The sequence below is a fragment of the Pelodiscus sinensis genome, chromosome 8 (genome assembly GCF_052426305.1).
Source record: "Pelodiscus sinensis isolate ZL-2025 chromosome 8, ASM5242630v1, whole genome shotgun sequence".
Taxonomy (NCBI): Eukaryota; Metazoa; Chordata; order Testudines; family Trionychidae; genus Pelodiscus; species Pelodiscus sinensis.
Genome location: NC_143059.1, coordinates 22,771,056 through 22,793,516, shown reverse-complemented (window position 1 = coordinate 22,793,516; position 22,461 = coordinate 22,771,056). Strand labels below are relative to the sequence as shown.

The following is a 22,461-nucleotide window of genomic DNA, read 5'->3' as shown; positions in this document are numbered from 1 at the left end:
TCTGGGCACATTGGATCAAATTCCATGAATATTATTGGCCTTAGAATGCATATAACCTTTTCAGTATGCTTAGCTATGTATGTCCATGGAAACATATGGTGTGTCATAACAAAAATAGACCAGAAATGGAAAGAAAATAAGATATGGTCCTTCCAACTGTTTTAAGTTTTCTGTGAGAGTTTGAAGAGGGCAAAATATACTTTACTGCATCTGCACAAAATGACCACAATTTTAGAATCAAATTCTGTTAGCTTTTTTTTTTATTAATGTAGATGTAAAAATGCATTTTTCACTTGATTTTGCAATCTTTTTTTCATACAAAACTCTCAATGACTTCACTGGGAGTTTTGCCAAGGTTAGGATCTGTGAGTTCAAGAGAAAAATGTATATTTAAGTTCTTAAAAGAAATACATAAGAAAGCCACAGTTCAGGCCCAAAGTTTTCTCCCTATTTCTAAACAAGCTGAATGAGAATACAGAGTCAAACCTGCAGGCACTATTCTAGGTGTAAATTTTCCAGCTGATATCTCCCATTCATGCATAATCCATAAAACTACAATTTCTCAATATCAAACCATTTGCAGATATTAGTAATGAACTGTTTCTCATACAAGCACGTATATCACTGTGAGCAAATGTGCACCATATAAGATTTTAATGGCAAATTCAGTCTTCAACAGCTAATATAAAGTGATAGTTGCAATAAAGACAATAATGGATATTGAACGAAGTGTTAACTGTTTCTCTTCAGCATGTTTAGTTATTTGATGGAGCAGGCTGTCAAATGAGATGGTCCAATGCTCTATAGTCCAACTCTTCTATAAATGTAATTACTACATATATAGTAACTAAACGATAGAATAGGCTTACATATGTTTTTAATGGATATGTTTGTGATGCATAATAATTGAGAGATTGTGTGTGTGTGTGTGTGTGTGGGTGTGTGTGTGTGTGTGTAAGTTTCAAATGATGTATGTTTCTGAAAATTCATTTTGAGCATATTCAGTATGGCATGCGGTGTCTCACATCATCAGATTCTACAACACGGGAAAGGAATTTTCCCACTGATATCCAAGACAGCAGGATTTAGCCCAGGCTTTCTAAATAACACAGCAATTGTAAAGATGCATTATGTTACTATTTTTGGCTCTTTTGACATGTGAAATGTCTAATCTGCAATTTATGTATACCTGTGAAACCACATTCCTACAGCAGATGAATATATTTTTTCCAGTTTATAGTAATTAACTTATTAACTACAGTTAGAATTAGTGAAAATATTTCTAAAATAGTACCTGAAGGCTGCCAATAATTTCATTAGTGATTTGACCCAATACTGACTTAACATCTGCAATGGTGAACCCAGCCATAGGATCTACATCCAAAGATTCTGTTTCTGGTTGGAGCCCTTCTGGATGACACTCTTGCTCAATTTCCTAATAAATGAAAAATAAATGCCATAAGAAACGGTCTAGTTGGAGTATTCCACTATCAACATCAAAGTATTACCAGCCCAAAGACACAAGAGCAATGTGGTATGCTGGCATAGGAAATGCTCTAATTTGGGAGAGATCTGAGATTTTTATATTGGCCATTGCAGAGGTACTGTGGGAGAGGCCAATTGAATTAACTGCATACAAGCTCCCTTGCTGACAAATTAATGCAACAACTTCATTCAGTCTTAAAACTGAACGCACATTATACTCTAGTAGAATAAGATGAACAGAGAACTCAAACTGATTACTTTCACTGTGATCTTATGGGAAAGTGTGTGTGTGCGTGTGTGTGTGCGCACTCAAACTAGAACAGATGAGAAATCCTTACCTCAATTTCTACCTCTGATTCTGGAGGTACTGCAATAAACGATGAATAAATATCATAAGATATAGCTTCTTCCAGTGGAGCAGGGAAAAGGGTGTCCATTGGTTTGACAAGTTCAATCACATTCTAGTTGGATTAAAAACAACAACCCTCTTTATAATATAGGATTAATTCTAGCTCACAACTTTACGAACACCGAAAGGAAACAAAGTGCTTGGCTGACAAAACTCATAGCACCTTTTTGTTACCATCCAAGAGCTTGAAATTGGAAAGCCAAGTAACAGCTATTACAAATCACCATTTATTAATTTCTGACATGTACTTGTAGGGAGGCCCTCTTTAAAACTGAACAATTTACCTGGGAGGAGCTGATTATTTCCTTAGGTTCGTAGCAGTACATTTCCATGCTTACATGGATAATGAAGTTTGGAAATGAAGTGTTGGGTGTACATTAATGGTTATTATCAGGGCTCGACAATTTAGGTAATCTACTCGCCACGGGCCACGGGCGGGTAGATTATAGCCCATCATGGTGCCACAGCGCGATCTGTGCATGCGCAGCGTGCTGAATTGTGCAGCTGGCGAGCGGGGCTTGCTATGGCTTGGCGAGTTCTGGTTATTATGAAATAAAAATGGCCATGCCTATATCTTAGGCTATCCACTCTAAACTCAAAATAAGATACACAATTTGTGCTACGCAGCACCACATTTTTAAATAAAGTGCTATTTTGAGACATCCCTTAACCCTCATGGAATGAGGGTTACCAGGATGCCAAAACAGCACGCCCGTTATTTCAAAAATATTTTGAAATAACGGGTAGCTTGTAAAGACGTGGAGTAGCTATTTCAGGATACCAGAGGTAGACATACCCTTAGAGTCAAAAGTGATGATGTGTAGACAAACCCTTAGAGTCAAAAGTGATGATGTGTAGACTTACCCTTAGAGTCAAAAGTCCTAGTTCATCACTGCATTATTTTATTAATTCCAAAGGACTTATACTGGAGTAAAACTGGGGTTACAGAGTGCCAAATCAGGCCCCAATAGTATATGATGTAATTCTATTCAAGCATTTTACTATGATTTAATGCTGTCCGTAAGTAGTCATCTAACTATACCTCCTAAATCAAAGAATAAGAGAAACCAATATAAACAATAACAACTAAATTAGCTTTTTAAAATAAATTCAGATTTAATCAAATGAATTTTTTAAAGGATAAATGAGGTTTTCAGCTTTTCTTGGTGCTCATTTGGTTGTTTTTAAAGATAATCTTTTTAACTTACTGTTTCCCTTTAAATAGAGTCATATAAAGGCAAGGAGACACCACAAGATCATATCATATTATATATCACAGGCCACCAACACCATCCAGTATATGCTTGTTTAAACCCAACACCCAAAATGAAATCTAAGCAAATGAGACCAGCGGGGCTGATAGTCATGGTGGGCCCTAAGGCAAGATTGGTGGGGGGGAGGGCGGAGGGTGGCTCCATGACTTTGGAAGGGGGGATGCCTCAGGTAGAAGAGGTAGGGCTGAGGGCAGTCAGCCTTTAGCACCACCCAGATGACGGCACATCCCCCCAGCTCTCAGAGCCACATGGAATGGCGCTCCAGAGGCAATTCAAAGGGGACTGGCGCTCCAGCCCACACGGCAGCGGCTGTAGCAGAGGCAGCATCTAGAAGCTCCAGACCCCTTTGAAACTTCTGGTCTCAGGCCAACTGCCTCACTTTCTCCCCCCTTCTCCTCTTGGTTAGCGGGCCTGATGGAGACCCAATGGAGACTATATTATTGTGTGGTATAGGCAGAGAAGAGGAAAGACCGAAGTGTACCAGTGCTTGCGACCCCAGCATTAGCAGTGAAATGATAAAGCAAGATTCTAGCAAAGCCTGGCAAATGACCCCTCACCCACACATTGTGGAGAAAGGTGAAAACTCCTGAAGGCCACTGCCAATCTGATCTGGGGGAAAATTTCTTCCTGACCCCACAGATTCTTCCTTCCTTTTCTGTTAGGAGACTTATAACCACCCTTAAATTGTCAGATTATAACTAAGTTACCACAGAACTAGTTTCTTCCATAAACCAAAACAGTCACAAAATTAAACCAAAAGATTTTTTAAAGCACATGACATTGCACAGTGAACTATGAAGTATTTTGTTTAGTAATAAGAGGTAATGAGCAGTAAAAGGGTCGTTAAGGTCCCTTCCTATAGGGTGCTTTCTTTGTAAGTCCAGGGGAAAATTAGAATGAATGAATAGTGGTGAAAGCTCAGAGTCAACAACTGCACTTAAATGAATCCTTTTAAGGCAGCACTTTCCTTTAAAAACTGCAATTAAGACTCTGTACTTAGAACAAAGCCTCATGTTTAACACCAGCAGTGGCTCTGTAGTAAAATCTCTTTTAAAACACAGAAGGAAATACAAGTCAGTATTATGCTACTGTTTATAAACAGTTACAATGTCCCTAAAAGAAAGTTCTAACTTTCTGCAGCCTGTGACTAGATTTAAGACAAATCACTTACGCTGCCTGATAAACCTTACACCACCTTTGAAGTGGCTGATAAGGATTCCTCCTTATTAGGATTCTTGGGCTGGCCCAGTAGTGCAGAGGGTTTGTCATGGTTAGTGGGGGGCAAGAGGATATGTGACAGAGACAGAGGAAGTGGAACTAAATTACAGTATATTTTTACTGGTCTCTAGGCTGTGCAGTACTTTCTGGGGGACCACGCTAACCCTGAAAATTTATAGCTGACCATTGGCTGCTCTAACTTGAACAAGTGAAGCTGGTTTAGAGTCAGCTTTGGTAGGGTTATTCTAAATCTATAGATGTATACAGTTACCTTTCATTTAATTCTTTTTTAGTGGAGGTGTGCATAAAAATTGATAAGTCATAGAAAGGAGCCACACTGCTCAATGTGTATACCATTTTTATTTTTTGTTGAGAACTACCAGACTGCCTTTTTAAAAATGTAGGTATAGCACAGACAATAACATAGCATAAAGAAATATTTCTAAATAGAACAGCAGGATTGGTAAGAAGATCTAATAAATGAGTTCTACAGATGTGGTGGCTGCTATAAAATTAATTTTGCATAAGTTATGAATATAGAATTACCTCTCCCCCAGATGTCATCTGTTACTTAAATTAATGTTGCTTACATTACCATTATAATACTTTTTATGCTCACTATATTATATTATTTAAGATTCTGTTGCATAAAACAAGCACTGGCTCATGGAATAACTTTTCATAGTGTATGTAAAGAGATTTTAACATTCTATGACTGTTATATCTTAATAGTCATAGCACAGAATGTCCACTCTAAAAATATTATGGAGATTAAAACAAGCTATTTACTTATGCAGTAATTCAAGTCATTGGAAAACTGCCATATTTACATATGTAGTCTGAAGTGAACCAATCTATTCACAGAATAAATGTCAAAGTCTGAAAATCTGAAAAAGCTAAGATTAAGGTTTGGATTTACTAATATGCTTGCAGAAAATCAGAATCTACATTTAATGCTTGTTCATTTCTTCTTGAACTAGCCAATTAGCCCGTCATAAGACAGGATTTTCAGGTCTTCTCTCCTGAGCTCTCTCGCTCCGTCTCTCTCTCTCTCTCCTCTCCCTCTCAGCTCTCCTCCACCTCCTGCCTCTCTCTCCGTCTCTTTCTCTTCTCCCCCTCCTGCCTCTCACTATCCCTTTCTCTTCTCTTCTCCTCCTGCCTCTCTCTCTCCTCCGTCTCTCCCCGCCCCTCTTCCCTCCTGCCATGGCGCTTGGCTGAGTGTTGCCTGCTCAGCTGGGCTGCCGCAAGGGGGGGAGGGGGTGATGTACACGGTGACATGCATGGGGAGCACAGACCCCAAATAGCTGCTTGCTGCCCGGGGCCCAGCTGAGCGGCGCTTCCGTTGGGGCTAGGGTTCCAGGTGTCTGGTTTTCTACTGGACAGTATTTGCGCCCTCTGTCTGGTAGAAAAATTCAGAAAATACCGGACATGTGCAATGTCTGGTATTTTGTGAATTTCCGGCTGGGCGCCGGAGGGAAGCCCGTCGGGGGCGACTGGCGTTGGGAGCCCTGTGGTTGTGCACAAAAGCCGGGTGGGGCGGGGGCCCGAGACTCCCAGCTACGCCCCTCGCCCGGCTTTTACAGAGACCAGAGGCTCCCAGTGCCAATCGTGGACCGTCTCCCAGCTGGGAGCCTCTGGTTGCGAGCAGAAGCCAGGCGGGGGCAGTGGCTCCCAGCCCCTGCCCCTGCCCCCGCCCCCGCCCGGCTTCTGCTGGCAAGTAAAGGGAGCGCCTGCTGGGGGCACGGCCGGAAGGAATCTGGCTGTGGCCAGTGGCTGCACTCCCCCCACCCCCGCCAGTTCTGCTTCCTGCCCCCCTTCCAGCCAGCCCTGCCCCCCTCCCGGCCAGTCTGCCTCCCAGACAAGCATGTCCGTTTTTTTAGCGGGGTCTACCTGGCAACCCTAGCCGGGGCCCAGATGAGCGGCACCAGTGCTGCGTCCCACTCAGCTGGGCCCCGAGTGGCAAGCGGCCGTTTGGGGTCCGTGCTCCCCATTCATGGGGACCAGCTGAGCAGCGCAGGGAGGGGAAGGGTGGCGGGGCGCTGACGCACACATCCGGGGTGTGTGGCCGTGTACGTCAGCGTTACAGACTCACAGACACTGGGCTACTATATATATGATGAGAAAATGTAATACTTTGGCCCAAAGCTGTATTTGAATCAAGGTTTTCATAGCCTGAAGAAACTTTCCATTATTTCCCCCATCTACAGTACTGTACTCTCCCCTCATGCTTCAAACTTTATTTCTTTGTATAAAAGTTACCAAAAAGGGAAAACTGTATATTTTATAAAGGATGGAAAGTATTTCCAAATTTCTGATTAAAACCTAATGATATATGTGGGTATCTTTCCACTTAGTTCAATGTGTTTTGAATCTGGCCATTATATATATAGTAGCCCAGTGTCTGTGAGTCCGTAACGCTGAAATGCTGGCTGTTCCCTCTGAGCGGTGCTGTTGCTCGAAATACTGGCTGCTCCCTCTGGGCAGTTCGTTCTGCATGGGGAGTGCGGGGCCCAAATGGCCGCTTGCTCCCCCTCAGCAGCCCGGCTGAGTGGCGCAGAAATCAGCCAAGTGTCACGGCGGGAGGCAAAGGGGGGTAGGGCGGTGACGTGCAGCATGACAGCGGCTCCAGGCCCCGCCCCCAGCTGTGAATGCTACTGCCCCCCTTCGCCTCCTGCTGTGGCGCTCAGCTGACTTCTGCGCCACTCAGGCAGGCTGCCACGGGGAAGCCCAATCGGTCGCTTGCTCCCCCGCAGCGGCCCGGCTGAGCAATGCAGAAGTCAGCAGAGCACCACGGCAGGAGGCGAAGGGGGGTGGGGCGGTGACGTGCAGCGTGACAGCAGCTCAAGGCCCCGCCCCCGGCCGTGAACGTCACTGCCCCCCTTCGCCTCCCGCTGTGGCGCACGGCTGAATTCTGCACCGCTCAGCCAGGCTGCCGCATGGGAGCAAGTGGCGCAAGCGACTGTTTGGGCTCCGTGGTCCCCCGAGTGAGAGGCAGGAGGGGGAGGAGAAGAGACAGAGAGAGACGGAGAGATAGGCAGGAGGTGGAGGAGAGCTGAGGGGGGGGAGGCAATAGGAGGAGGAGGGTGAGGAGAGAGAGAGAGAGAGAGAGAGAGAGACCGGAAGCTCAGGAGAGAAAACTGACGTGGAGGAGAGACCTGAAAATCCCGTCTTATGAGAGGCTAATTGGCTAGTATATAAATAAATAATAGCCAAATTAGAAACTATTCCTTATTCATTCATCTGTATAAAGACGAATGCAGATTTTTAAATGGTATGCCGTAGGGCCATATGATACCTACAGAGTCACAGAGGCTTAGCTCTTGAAAAAAGTTACTTAAGGGAGATTTTTTGTGAGTCAAAACCTTAATGCAGGAACTATAGGATTTTACTAGCTACTCTAAACATGCTGTACTCCAGATCTGCATATTTTTTGAGCTTCAGTCACTAGGGCTATGTCTAGACTGCAAGCCTCTTTCGAAAGATACTTTCGAAAGACCCTCTTTCGAAAAAGCGCGTCTAGACTGCACGCGGAATTTCGAAAAAGCAAGCCGCTTTTTCGAAAGAAAGCACCCAGTGAGTCTGGATGCTCTCTTTCTAAAAAGCCTGTTTGCTGTCAAGAACGCCTTCTTTCGAAAGAGCACTTTCGAAAGAAGGCGTTCTTCCTTGTGGAATTAGGTTTACCACCGTCGAAAGAAAAGCCGCATTCTTTCGATTTAATTTCGAAAGAACGCGGCTGCAGTCTAGATGCAGGTGAAGTTTTTTTCGAAAAAAGGCTACTTTTTTCGAAAAAACCCCAGAGTCTGGACACAGCCTAGGATGAAGGCCTGTGGTTTATATGGTAGAATACTTGGAATGAATCAACTGATGACTAGAGCCAACCAACAGTTTAGCTCCATCTTCAAGCACATGTGCATACAATTTGCCTACTGTAGCTGGCATAATAGGCAGTAAGTGGAACAACAAAATTCCAAAAGAGCAACAATTTTATGGAGAGGCTGCTGCTGCTGTCTCCCCAAATAATTGTTTATACTACTTCACTGTAATATGATGTCCATATTTGAGGACATAAGCCAATCCAAAGAGTGAAGGATGTTATCCACCAAACAACCATTCTAAATATAAGATCTATAGACTTTACTTACATGGAAGTTGTGTATGAGCATTCAAGGGCAGAATTTGGACCATATGAAGTCAACTACAATTACATAAAAGAAAGTGCAATAAATCACATTTCTCCTTTTTGTTCCTTTTCTCTATCTGAGAATGTATATTAATCCATCTTAGAAATGGGTTTCTCAACTATAGGAACTGAACAATAAGCAAATGCTTGAACTATGAAACTTAACTTCACCAGAAATTAATCTGGCCCAAAGTAGCTACTGTATTTTAAATAACGTGGCACAATAATTAAATTCACAAAACAGGATATTTCCCCCCACGAAGCTGAAAATCAGCCAGTGACATCTGGCCTCAAGGACATCAATATCGTCTGAAATGTGGTAATTTATATTAATGAACATCAATATTAATTGTTAAATAAAAAAAATACTTGCTGAAGCCATCGTGTTTACATATGGGATATTATTTATCCGTCGTGTTCCTCCTTTCCTATATGTTGCCCATAAATATTATAAGGAAACAAAGAGTCGTAGTTATAAATATTTTCCCTCTATGATTAATCTTCTAAATAGCCTCTGACCGTTTCAGTAGTTACACGAGGCACTTCCCTGTTAGCCAACAGGCAGGATTTTCTTGTTATTCCAGCAACTGCTGCCAGTTGAAATGCTTGGACAATTTTAAAAGGATGCTCATACAGGGAGCATCCACACCCTTCCTTTTTAGAGGCCCCCTCATTGGAAAACACCTCTTAATGTCATATTCAGGGGCTGCCATAATTTCAGGGACCAAAGCAAAGGAATAATGCCTCTACTTTACTGGACTGCAACATGCTTTAAAAGCCAGAGGCAGAGCGACCAGGGGAGCAAGACAGACAGGGGGCTGCAGACAGGGGAGTTTAACAGAGGGAGGCCTATGATAGTTAGGAAGATGTGCAACACCTGTGCCAGCACTGCTTCTGTCTCCTCTACCTGCACCTGTAGCCAGATAGAGTGCCTGAGCATGGATGCCTCTACCCAGATCCTGGTGTGGTTTTGAAGGGACTGTGGCTTGCAATTCCCACTTATTGATATCCAGGCTGGGGGGACCATCCAATGTGAAAGGTGCCTGCTGGTAGAATCTCTCAGGCAGCAGGTGGGAGAGCTACAGGAGGAGGTGGCCAGGTTGAGAAGCATCCGAATCCACGAGCAATTCCTGGACAGTGCTCATGTGGAGGCAGCTGAGGTAACTGTGCCAGAACACAGGACTGCTGGCACACCGCTGTTGGAGGAGACAGCACAGGATGGACACTAGCAGCTGGTTACTTCTGGCAGCAGGCAGTGCTCCACCCCAACTCCGAGCTCTCCTGCCGTGGTACTAGGAAACCGTTATGCTCTTCTTGATACAGGAGATAAGGAATCACCCCCTAAAACAGAGAAGAAGAAGCCTCGTACCCCCAAGACTGGGAGGTCTGCTGCCACCACTGCGAATAGGAAACGTAGGGTAGTGGTGGTCGGAGACTCTCTTCTGAGGGGGACGGAGGCGCCCATCTGTCGCCCTGACATTTCATCTCGGGAGGTATGCTGTCTGCTGGGGGCCCATATCCGAGATGTTACGGAGGCATTGTCAAGGATTATCCAGCCCTCTGACTACTACCCCATGCTACTTATCCATGTGGGCACAAATGATACTGGGAGGTGTGACACTGAGTGGATCAAGAGTGACTACAGGGCTCTGGGAGTACAGGTGAAGGAGTTTGGAGTGCAGGTGGTATTCTCTTCGATCCTTCCTGTCGAAGGTAGAAGCCTGGGCAGAGACAGGTGCATCCTGAAGGTAAATGCCTGGCTGTGAAGATGGTGTCGCCAGGAGGGCTTCCTCGACCACGAGATGCTATTCCAGGAAGGACTGCTAGGCAGAGATGGCATTCACCTTTCGAGGAGGGGGAAGACCCTATTTGGACACAGACTGGCTAACCTAGTGAGGAGGGCTTTAAACTAGGTTCGACGGTGAGCAAAGCCCACAGGTAAGTGAAGAACATGGAGACTTGGGAGATGGGTCAGAAATGGGAGGGAGTGTGGGCTATAATGGCAGAGAGAGAGGAGGGTCAGGGCAAAACTGGGAGGCAAGATCAAATCAGTATCTTAGATGCCTATATACAAATGCGAGACGTATGGGTAATAAGCAGGAAGAACTGGAAGTGCTAATAAATAAATACAACTATGACATTGTTGGCATCACAGAAACTTGGTGGGATAATATACATGATTGGAATGTTGGTATGGAAGGGTACAGCTTGCTCAGGAAGAATAGACAGGGAAAAAAGGGAAGAGGTGTTGCCTTATATATTAAAAATGTACACACTTGGACTGAGGTGGAGATGGATGTAGGAAGCAGAAGTGTTCAGAGTCTCTGGGTTAGGCTAAAAGGGGTAAAAAACAAGGGTGATGTCATGCTAGGAGTCTACTACAGGCCACCTACCCAGGTGGAAGAGGTGGATGAGGCTTTTTTTAAACAACTAACAAAATCATCCAAAGCCCAAGATTTGGTGGTGATGGGGGACTTCAACTATCCAGATATAAGTTGGGAAAATAACACAGCGGGGCACAGACTATTCAATAAGTTCTTGGACTGCATTGGTGACTTTTTATTTCAGAAGGTTGAAAAAGCTACCAGAGGGGAAGCTGTTCTAGATTTAATTTTAATAAATAGGGAGGAACTGTTGAGAATCTGAAAGTGGAAGGCAGCTTGGGTAAAAGTGATCATGAAATCATAGAGTTCACAATTCTAAAGAAGGGTAGCAGGGAGAACAGCAAAATAGAGACAATGGATTTTAGGGAGGCAGATTTTGGTAAGCTCAGAGAGCTGATAGGTAAGGTCCCATGGGAATCAAGACTGAGGAGAGTTGGCAGTTTTTCAAAGGGACATTGTTAAGGGCCCAAAAGCAAGCTATTCCGCTGCATCGGAAAGATAGAAAATATGGCAAAAGACCACCTTGGCTTAACCATGAGATCTTGCATGATCTAAAAATAAAAAAGGAGTCCAACAAAAAATGGAAAGTAGGACAAATTACAAAGGATGAATATAGGCAAACAACACAGAAATGCAGGGGCAAGATTAAAAAGGCAAAGGCACAAAATGAGCTCACACTAGCTACAGGAATAAAGGGAAACAAGAAGACTTTTTATAAATACATTAGAAGCAAGAGGAAGACCAAGGACAGGGTAGGCCCACTGCTCAGTGAGGAAGGAGAAACTGTAAGAGGAAACTTGGAAATGGAAGCGATGTTAATGACTTCTTTGTTTTGGTCTTCACCGAGAAGTCTGACGAAGGAATGGCAAGGACTTGCAGCCAGAGGAAGCAAGAGATAGACCAGAGAATCGCACTGTCACTAGGAAAAGGCAGGTCTACATGATTGGGGACTCCTTACGGAGAAGAATAGATAGGCCTGTAACCAGAGCTGATCCAGAGAATAGAAGGGTGTACTGTCTGCCAGGTGCTAAGATACGGGATGTGGAACTGAGGTGGAAGAGGATTATTAAGGGAGCAGGAAGGAATCCATTGATCATCCTTCATGTAGGAACAAATGATACGGCTAGATTCTCGCTGGAACGAATTAAGGGAGACTATGCTAGGCTGGGGAAGATGCTCATGGAAATTGAGGCTCAGGTGATCTTTAGTGGGATTCTGCCTGTTCCTAGAGAAGGGCAACTAAGATGTGACAGGATTATGATGATCAATAGATGGCTTAGGCAGTGGTGCTATAAAGAGGGTTTTGGGATGTATGGTCACTGGGAAGCATTTATGGACAGAGGACTATTCTCTCGGGATGGATTTCACCTACATAGGGGGGGAAATAGACTTCTAGGATGGAGGCTGGCTCAACTGATTAAGAGAGCTTTAAACTAGGAATTTGGGGGAGACGGTTGGGAGATGTCCAGGTAATCTCTATGCCGGATTTTAACACTGAGAGGGAGGAAAACGAAGTAAGAAAGGATATAGCTGGGGGTAGGAGAATGAACATGAGGAAGGGTATGGTGGATACTAGTCTAATAGGTCATATTGGAGGTACAATGTCCGTGCCAAATTGGGTAAAGAATGTGAGTGAGGCGAAACAGCAAAAATTAAGATGTTTGTACACCAATGCAAGGAGCCTAGGTAACAAAATGGAGGAACTAGAGCTATTGGTCCAGGAAGTGAAACCAGATATTATAGGAATAACAGAAACATGGTGGAATACTAGGAATGACTGGAGTACAGGTATTGAAGGGTATGTGCTGTTTAGGAAAAACAGAAATAAGGGTAAAGGCGGTGGAGTCACATTGTATATCAAAGATTAGGTAGATTGTAAAGAAATAAAAAGTGATGGAATGGAGAAGACAGGGTCTGTTTGGGCAAAAATCACATTGGGGAAGAAAACTATCAGATCCTCCCCTGGAATAGTGCTTGGGGTGTGTTACAGACCACCAGGATCCAATTTGGATATGGATTGAGACCTCTTTAATGTTTTTAATAAAGTAAATACTCATGGAAATTACATAATCATGAGAGATTTCAACTTTTCAGATATAGACTGGAGAACAAGTGCTAGTAATAATAATAGGGCTTAGATTTTCCTAGATGTGATAGCTGATGAATTCCTTCATCAAGTAGTTGCTGAACCAACAAGGGGAGATGCTATTTTAGATTTGGTTTTGGTGAGTAGCGAGGACCTCATAGATGAAATGGTTGTAGGGGACAACCTTGGCTCGAGTGATCAGTTCAAATTAAATGGAAGGATAAACAAAAATAAATCTGAGACTAGGGTCCTTGATTTCAAAAGGGCTAACTTTAATAAATTAAGGAAATTAGTTAGGGAAGTTGATTGGACTAAAGAAATTATGGATCTTGAAGTGGAGGAGGCCTGAGATTATTTTAAATTAAAGTTGCAGAAGCTGTCAGAAGCCTGTATCCTAAGAAAAGGGAAAAAATTTATAGGCAGGTGTGTTAGACCAAGCTGGATGAGCAAGCATCTCAGAGAGGTGATTAAGAAAAAGCAGAAAGCATATAAGGAGTGGAAGATGGGAGGGATCAGTAAAGAAAGCTACCTTATTGAGGTTAGAGCATGTAGGGACAAAGTGAGAGAGGCTAAAAGTCAGGTAGAGTTGGACCTTGCAAAGGGAATTAAAACCAATAGTAAAAGGTTTTAGAGTCATATAAATAAGAAAAAAACAAAAAAAGAAGAAGTAGGACCACTAATTACTAAGGATGGAGTGGAGGTTAAGGATAATCTAGTAAGGGCCAAATATCTAAACAAATACTTCGCTTCAGTCTTTAATGAGGCTAATGAAGAGCTTAGGGATAATGGTAACATAACAAATGGGACCAAGGATATGGAGGTAGATATTACCGTATCCAAGGTAAAACCCACACTTGAACAGCTTAATGGGAGTAAATTGGGGGGAGAGGGGGGCAGATAATCTTCATCCAGGAATATTAAAGGAACTGGCACATGAAATTGTAAGTGTATTAGCAACATTTTTAAATAAATCTCTAAACACAGGGCTGTGTCTACATTGGCATCCCTTTCCGGAAAAGGGATTCTAATGAGACACTTCGGAATTGCAAATCCGAGGGGGATTTAAATATCCCCCACGGCATTTGCATTTACATGGCTGCCGCTTTTTTCCGGCTCGGGGTTTCTGCCAGAGAAAAACGCCAGTGTAGACGCAATTTTCTGGAAAATAAGCCCTTTTCAAGTAGGAATAAGGGATCTTCCGGAAAAGGGCTTATTTTCTGGAAAATCGCATCTACACTGGCACTTTTCTCTGGCAAAAACCCCGAGCCGGAAAAAAGCGGCAGCCATGTAAATGCAAATGCCGTGGGGGATATTTAAATCCCCCGCGGATTTGCAATTCCGAAGTGTCTCATTAGCATCCCTTATCCGGAAAGAGATGCCAATGTAGACACAGCCAGGGGTTGTACCATTTGACTGGAGAATTGCTAATATAGTTCCTATTTTTAAGAAAGGGAAAAAAAGCGACCTGGGTAACTATAGGCCTGTTAATTTGACATCTGTAGTATGCAGATCTTGGAAAAATTTTGAAGGAGAAAGTAGTTAGAGACATTCAGGCTAATGGCAATTGGGACAAATTACAACATGGTTTTACAAAAGGTAGATCATGCCAAACCAACCTGATCTCCTTTTTTGAGAAAGTAATAGATTTTTTAGATAAAGGAAATGCAGTGGATCCAATCTAACTCGACTTTAGTAAGGCACAGTACCACATGGGGAATTATTGGTTAAATTGGAAAAGATCACATCAGTTGGAAGTAACAGAGGAGGAGAAGGACGTCGGAGTCCTGGTTGATTATAGGATGACTATGAGCCGCCATTCTGACGTGGCCGTGAAAAAGGCTAATACGGTCTTGGGATGTATTAGGCGAGGTATTTCCAGTAAGGATAAGGAGGTGTTAGTGCCATTATACAAGGCATTGGTGAGACCCCATTTCATAGAATCATAGAACTAGAAGAGACCTCAGAAGGTCATCAAGTCCAGCCCCCCACTCTAGGCAGGACCAATTCCAACTAAATCAACCCGGCCAGGGCTTTGTCAAGCCGAGACTTAAACACCTCTAGGGATGGAGACTCTACTACTTCCCTAGGTAACCCATTCCAGTGCTTCACCACCATCCTAGTGAAATAGTTTTTCCTAATATCCAACCTGGACCTCTACCACCACAACTTGAGACCATTGCTCCTTGTTCTGCCATCTGTCACTACTGAGAACAGCCTCTCTCCATCCTCTTTGGAACCTCCCTTCAGGAAGTTGAAGGCTGCTATCAAATCCCCCTCACTCTTTCCTTCTGCAGACTAAACAGACCCAAGTCCCTCAGCCTCTCCTCATAAGTCATGTGCTCCAGCCCCCTAATCATTTTGGTTGCCCTCCGCTGGACCCTCTCCAATGCGTCCACATCCTTTTTGTAGTGGGGGGGCCCAGAACTGGACACAATACTCTAGATGCGGCCTCACCAAAGCCGAATAAAGGGGAATGATGACATCTCTGGATCTGCTGGCAATGCTCCTCTTAATGCAACCTAATATGCCATTAGCCTTCTTGGCTACAAGGGTACACTGCTGACTCATATCTAGCTTCTCATCCACTGTAACCCCCAGGTCCTTTTCTGCAGAACTACTACTTAACCGGTTGGTCCCCAGCTTGTAACTATGCTTGGGATTCTGCCGTCCCAAGTGCAGGACTCTACACTTGTCCTTGTTGAACCTCATCAGATTTCTTGTGGCCCAATCCTCCAATTTGTCTAAGTCATTCTGTACCCTATCTCTGCCCTTAAGTGTATCTACCTCTCCCCCAGCTTAGTGTCATCTGCAAACTTGCTGAGGGTGCAATCCATCCCCTCATCCAGATCATTAATAAAGATATTGAACAAAACCGGTCCTAGAACCGAAGGAGTACGGCAGAAAGGGATCTAGAGGTTATAGTGGACCACAAGCTAAGTATGAGTCAGCAGTGTGATGCTGTTGCAAAAAAAGCAAACATGATTCTGGGATGCATTAACAGGTGTGTTGTGAGCAAGACACGAGAAGTCATTCTTCTGCTCTACTCTGCGCTTGTTAGGCCTCAGTTGGAGTATTGTGTTCAGTTCTGGGCACCGCATTTCAAGAAAAATGTGGAGAAATTGGAGAGGGTCCAGAGAAGAGCAACAAGAATGATTAAAGGTCTCGAGAACATGACCTATGAGGGAAGGCTGAAAGAACTGGATTTGTTTAGTTTGGAAAAGAGAAGATTGAGGGGGGACATGATAGCTGTTTTCAGGTATCTAAAAGGGTGTCATAAGGAGTAGTTCATCTTGGTCTCTGAGGACAGAACAAGCAGCAATGGGCTTAAACTGCAGCAAAGGAGGTTTAGGTTAGACATGAGGAAAAAGTCCCTAACTGTCAAGGTGGTTAAACACTGGAATAAATTGCCCAGGGAGGTTTTGGAATCTACATCTGTGAAGATACTTAAGAGTAGGTTAGGTAAATGTCTATCAGGGATGGTCTAGACCCGTGGTCACCAACCTGTCGATTGTGATCGAGTGGTTGATTGCGAGGGCTCGACCAGTCCATCGCGAGGACTTCGGGGCCCCCCAAATTCTCCCCACCCCCAAGAAGCCTCACTACCTACCTCTGAAAATGGAGGTAGTACCGGCTTCCTGCGGGATGGAGGGAAGTCCGGCAGCTGCGTGCCACTTCCGGGGTTTCCTGGAGTAAGGCACGTGCTGAGGCTTCAGGGGGTGGGGGAGGGGGGGGAGAGAAGGGAGGAGAGGCGCACACCCGGGCTCCCCTCCTCTGCGGGGGAGGTAGGAGTCCCGGGGGGAAGCGTGTGCTGGGGAGGGGGGAAGAGTCCTGGGGGGAAGTGTGCGCCGGGGCTCCCCTCCTCTGCGGGGGAGGAGGGAGGAGTCCCGGGGGGAAGCGCGCTCTAGGGCTTCCATCCTGGGGAGGGGAGGTGAGCATCGGGGCTCCCCTCCTCTGCAGGGGAGGAGGTAGGAGTCCAGAGGGGAAGTGTGTGCTGGGGAGAAGGGAGGAGTCCCGGGGGAAGCACGTGCCGGGAAGGGCGGAAGAGTCCCGGGGGGAAGCGTGCATTAGGACTTCCCTCCTGGGGGAGGGGAAAGGAGAGAAGGGAAGGGAGGCGCTTACCAGGGCTCCCCTCCTCTGCGGGGGAAGAGGTAGGCGTCCCGGGGGGGAAGCGTACGCTGGGGAGGGAGGGAGGAGTCCCGGGGGGAAACGCCCAGGGGGAAAGCCTGGAATATCTGCCTGCATCTACACGCGACAGAGAAGGGCGATTCCAAAATAAACCCCTTACTTCGAATTACCAGTTAAACCGATTTCATTATGGATGGGACAATGAAAATATTACCAGTCTGTTTTCATTTGAATGCATGACTGGCATTGGAATAGTAGCTGTAAATTGACACCGTGTTCACAGTATCATGTAACGTTATTCACGGATTACACAAGAATAAAGTTAGTGACTAGCCCTGGTGGTTGCTGAGAAAATATTGCAAATATAAATTCTCTAGGCTCAAAAACCAGAGGGCAAATAAAAGAAACCTTAAATTTATTATTTTTAAGTTAATACCATGATTTCTTGTGGCCTGACTCATGATTTTTGAATGCTTGGAGCAGGCAGCACTGTCATAAACCTCTCTAATTCATGAACAATATTGTAGGAGTTGAGAGGTTTTTTAAAAATACCACAGGGCATTGCTTTTGTGTGTTCAATCCTGCAAATTACTTACCGTCACCCCACTCTTTTCTCTGGTGGAAGTTCTGCTAGCAAACAAAGCCCAGAAGCTGGCTCCAATGTAGGTTGCAGGATTTTTTCAATACAGACACATGTTCTTTTAGGATGAAGACTCATAAAGCATGTGTGGTTGGCACAACTTTTACAAACCAGCAGATCAGCTCTAACATTCTTGGTTTGAAATCAGAGTTGTTTGTTATACAGAGAGATATGGAAATCTGAAATAAAAATTCAGGGACATTTGGACACCAAGTGTCCCTCTCAGTAATCCTAATACTGCAGAACTTAGACATTTTACCAGCTTTATGATACAATTTTGAAGACATTGAATTTGTATCTAGCATGTGTAGCTACATCTAAGTGATAGATGTATCACCTCTCAGAATAAAAAACATTGAGGAGTCCTGTGGCACCTTAGAGACAAAGAGATTTATTAGGACATAAGCTTTCCTGCATAAAATCCATTTCATTAGATGAACAAGAGTGGAAATTATAGAGACAGGGGTATCATCTGATGAAGTGGGTTTTACCCAGGAAATCTTATGCCCTAATAAATCTGTTAGTCTCTATGGCCTGGTCTACACTAGGACCTTTGTAATTATCCTCCCAAGGTCAATTTTCTAAGTGATGCATGCACAGTACCAAACCCGTTATTCTGGAATCAAGGGCTGTGGAATTTGAACTCTGTAGTCCCACTTTTCCCAAGGATTAATGCTATTCCTGAACTTGTAAGTCCAAAATAACATTAATTCAAACTACTTAGCCTCCAGGAGGCCTCCCCCAGCTCCCCCAGAGGGCTTCCTGGGGCTCTGAGTCTGAAGCAGGCTCCGTTAATGTGGATGGGCTATCTCGGACTACATTGATTTGTCTCCATAATGAAGACACAGAACTTTGAATTGGTAAAATCAGGTGCCCAGAAGTCAAACTTAGTAAATTCAAAATAACTGCCTTGTGTAGATATGGCCCAGAACTCCTCATTGTTTTTGAAGATACAGATTAACACAGCTGCCGCTCTGAGGCCTTTTTGGAATAAGTTATTGTTGCCTCTAAAGCTTTCAGGTGATAAGCAAAGTGGCCACTTGAAAAGGTATTGAGGACCTGTCAGAAGCAGAGGTCAAAGATACACTGCTGAAGATGGCACCTGGAATAGCAGCAGGTCCAGACAAAAATCATGGTAGAAATAATCAAAGCCTTGAGAGAGGTTGGTCCAAGTGCATGTAACTTGTAGGGAGAATCACTGACTGTCATATCTGCAGAAGAGTGAAGCCCATGAAGACAGGAACAGTTTGGTTGTAGAAAAGGAAAAAGGAAGACAAATGTTATGTTCATTGTTAGACAGTTGGTAAAAAAAGAAGCTGGAAAGGAAACACTGAGGCATGATTGGGCTTTCCTTGAATTGGAGAAAGCATCTAAAAAACTACCAAGTTGACTGCTGGTGCCTCTACAAAGATTCTGAGATACTGGATCTTGTTTAGTTCTATCACAAAAGTATTTCAAGATGAAGGCTGGATTCCACCCACCAGGGACCAGCATTTAGTGCATTACTGTCATGGATTTCATAAGGAAGCAATCTCCAGGAGAAAGGGGCACAAAGTTGATCTATGCAAACTATGATGGATTCCACCCTCCTCCTCCCATGCGTTATGAAATGGATTTATGGACATAATATACATAACTCTTAAGATGCTTGGGACAAATGGCCTCATGTAACCTATCAATCAATGTCATAATCTGCTGGGTCTATGTATCTTATTTTGGTGCATGTATCATTTTTCTGTGTAAAATTAGATACATGGAATTTGTAACCTACTTTGCTCTGTCTGTTTTCACTTATAACCACTTAAAAGCTACTGTTTGTACTTAATAAAATCACTTTTATTTGCTAGCAACTCCAGTGTAACCAACTGTTACCTGGGGGAGCAATCAGTATGTACATTTCCCTTTCATTGTTAAAAGTGGTTTACCTGAATGATTCATTTGGGGTTCTGATCTCATTTGCGGAGTGGAATCCCAGGAAGCTGGGCCCCAAACTGCATTTTCCTTGGACCTGAAGAGTTTCAGTATCTGTACTGCTTCTTGGGGGGGAGGGGAGGTGGAGAGCAGGGATCTCAGCTCTGTGCCTTGGCTGGAGAAGAGCCTGGTCCAGTAGTACAGAATGGTGAGAAGCCCCAGAGAGCCAGAAGGTGAGTGTCAGTGGTTTTGTCAGCACACTGGGAAGCAGCCTCCAAGGGGTTTTCTGTCACCGCACCCCATCACACAAACAGTATTGAACAAATGGCTAATAGTGAGGAAGATTTCGTCAAGGTGATTGATGCCTGGAACAGAGAACTAACACATTTTGCCTGACTCTCACAGAACCAAATGGATGAATATCATCGAGGGCCTGATCTTAACTCAGGTTTCTGAGTTTCAGTACCTTAGGGAATGGTTAATAGCAAATGGAGAAAACCTCAGAACTGCGAGCACGGTGCCTGAGCATGCGGGAAATCTGGTGCAAGATAAGTGGAGTGTTTATGATATATGGAAGCTCAGACTACTTAATGAACAACTATAAAAAACCATGGTAAGATCAGCTCTTCTCTATGTATCAGAGATAGGGATGACCAAAGAGAGTAATTTCAAAAGACATGAAAATGAGAAGTGTAAGGGCAGTGAGAAGAGTGACATGCTGGACCCCAGGCAAAATGATGCCAGCAGGAGTGAAACCAAAATCTGCAGGATTAGAGTGAAGTTACTAGAGAAGAAGCTGAGAATGGATAGGAGTCTATAAAGGATGGACGAAGGAAATTCTGTTCGGGAGGCATTTGCAAACAAGAGTTGGAGAACAAGAGCCAAGAAAATGGTGGACAGACAGTGGCCAGTAGAAAAGAGTGGAGATAGAATGAGCACTGGGGTAGGAAGCCTGGCAAAGACTGATCCAATGAGCTGACTCTAGCTAGCTAGGAAAAAGGGGAATAAAAAGAAGAATGTGTAGCTTCATCTTAATAACTTGTGGCATATTCTACCGTAAAATCTCGAGTATAATGTGCACTTTCCCCCCGTTTTTTTTAGCATCAAAGTCGGATGCGCATTATCTATAGTTTTTTTTTAAAAAGTTTTAAACTCACCCTTGGCAGGCACGAGCTGGATGGAGGGCAGGAGGGGCAGTCATGGGCTGGGCGGGGGAGAGGTGGAGGGGGGGCCGGCAGGCGCGAGCTCGGCGCATTGGCAGCTGAGTGGGGAGCGCTCCCCCGGCAGGCACAAGCTCAGCGCACCGACAGCTGGGCAGGGGAGGCTCCCCCAGCAGGCTGGCAGCTGGGCGGGGGAAGCTCCCCCCGCAGGTGCGAGCTCGGCGCACTGGCAGCTGGGCAGGGGAGACCCACCCGCCGGCAGGCGCGAGCTTGGCGCGCAGACAGCTGGGCGGGGGAGGCTCCCTTGGCAGGCGCGAACTCAGCTGGGCAGGGGAACCCCACGGCAGGCATGAGCTCAGCTGGGCAGGGGCCCCCCACAGCAGGCGTGAGCTCAGCGCATGCGCGGGTTCAGCTGGGCTGGGGGATCCCGCAGCAGGTGTGAGCTCAGCTGGGCAGGGGGCCCCGCAGCAGGCGTGAGCCCCTTCCTTCCTATGCATACCGTAAAATCTTGAGTATAATGGGAATGCGTGTTATAGATAAGAGTTTAGTTTATTCAAGAATTTTGACCTTTAAAAGGCAGACACGCATTATACATAGGTGCGCATTATACTCGAGATTTTATGGTAACTGAGCTGTAGCTTTACATTCTGCCCTCCCGCCATGCCCTGTTCTCAGAATTGTTAAGCCAGAAAGGGATAACAAACATAAAAATGTTAAGCTATAACTAGCCAATTAACTTAGAGTGCATCTTACAAGTTAGTCAATAATGTAGAAGGAGGGATTTACACTTTTAGTGAAGATTCTTTTCATGTCAATCTTCTTGCAATGAAAGATAGTCAACAGATTTGTATGAGTACTTGCTGAGTTTAGCTGCTTTTAGCATTGTAGGCCACCTACAATGTTTTGAATAAATGTAAAAATGTGGTTGCATTACGTTTATGTCCTATTGGCCCACCATGGGTGCATCCACACTGTACCCTTACCCTGAAATAAGCTACGCAATTTGCATTATGCAATTTGCGTAGCTTACTTTGAGATAATTTCTAAATAGCTTATTCTGAAGTTTTGAAATAAAGCGCTATTCTGAAACGTCCCTTAAACCTCATGGAACAAGCCTTACAAGGACGCTGGAATAGCACACCCGTTATTTTGAAATCAATTTTGAAATAACGGCCTGATTTAAAAACGTGGAATAGCTATTTCAGGATATTTCCAGCATCTCAAAATAGCTCTGCTGTGTAGATGTAGCCCATAGTAGCAGGTGTTAGAACCCTCCAGGAAGCTTCATGCTAATTACTCTTGGTTTCAAGGGGCAGTGTTGCCTTGTCTGACTTCACTTGAATATAAGGGAAATGATAGTGACCCTCTCCCAGATTAATGTGCTATAAGTTTGAGGGAAGTGCCCTGAAAGTCATAGGCTGAAATTCATGTAGTGTTATTTTGGAATTGCCTGTCTGCTAATAAAAAAAAAAAAAACAGTAAAAAGGGGACTTTTTGATTAGTGTGCAGCTATTGCCTGGAGCTGCACAGAAATTCCACCAGCTCACCTAGTGTGTGAAATGTCAAGGGCTTGCCTGCTGTACACATTT

At 44.4% G+C, this 22,461-nt stretch overlaps 1 protein-coding gene across 2 annotated transcripts in view; it reads right to left on the bottom strand.

Moving 5' to 3' along the window:
* Positions 1-22,461, bottom strand: part of CABCOCO1 (ciliary associated calcium binding coiled-coil 1) — a 129,652-nt gene that overhangs the window by 7,889 nt on the left and 99,302 nt on the right. For both annotated transcript variants that reach the window (XM_089780109.1, XM_075934880.2), the window contains exons 6-7: positions 1,824-1,946; positions 1,295-1,435 (exon numbers count right to left, since the gene is read on the bottom strand). In XM_089780109.1, coding sequence (XP_089636235.1) covers positions 1,295-1,435; positions 1,824-1,946 — 264 coding nt within the window. The remainder of the gene's footprint in view (positions 1-1,294; positions 1,436-1,823; positions 1,947-22,461) is intronic.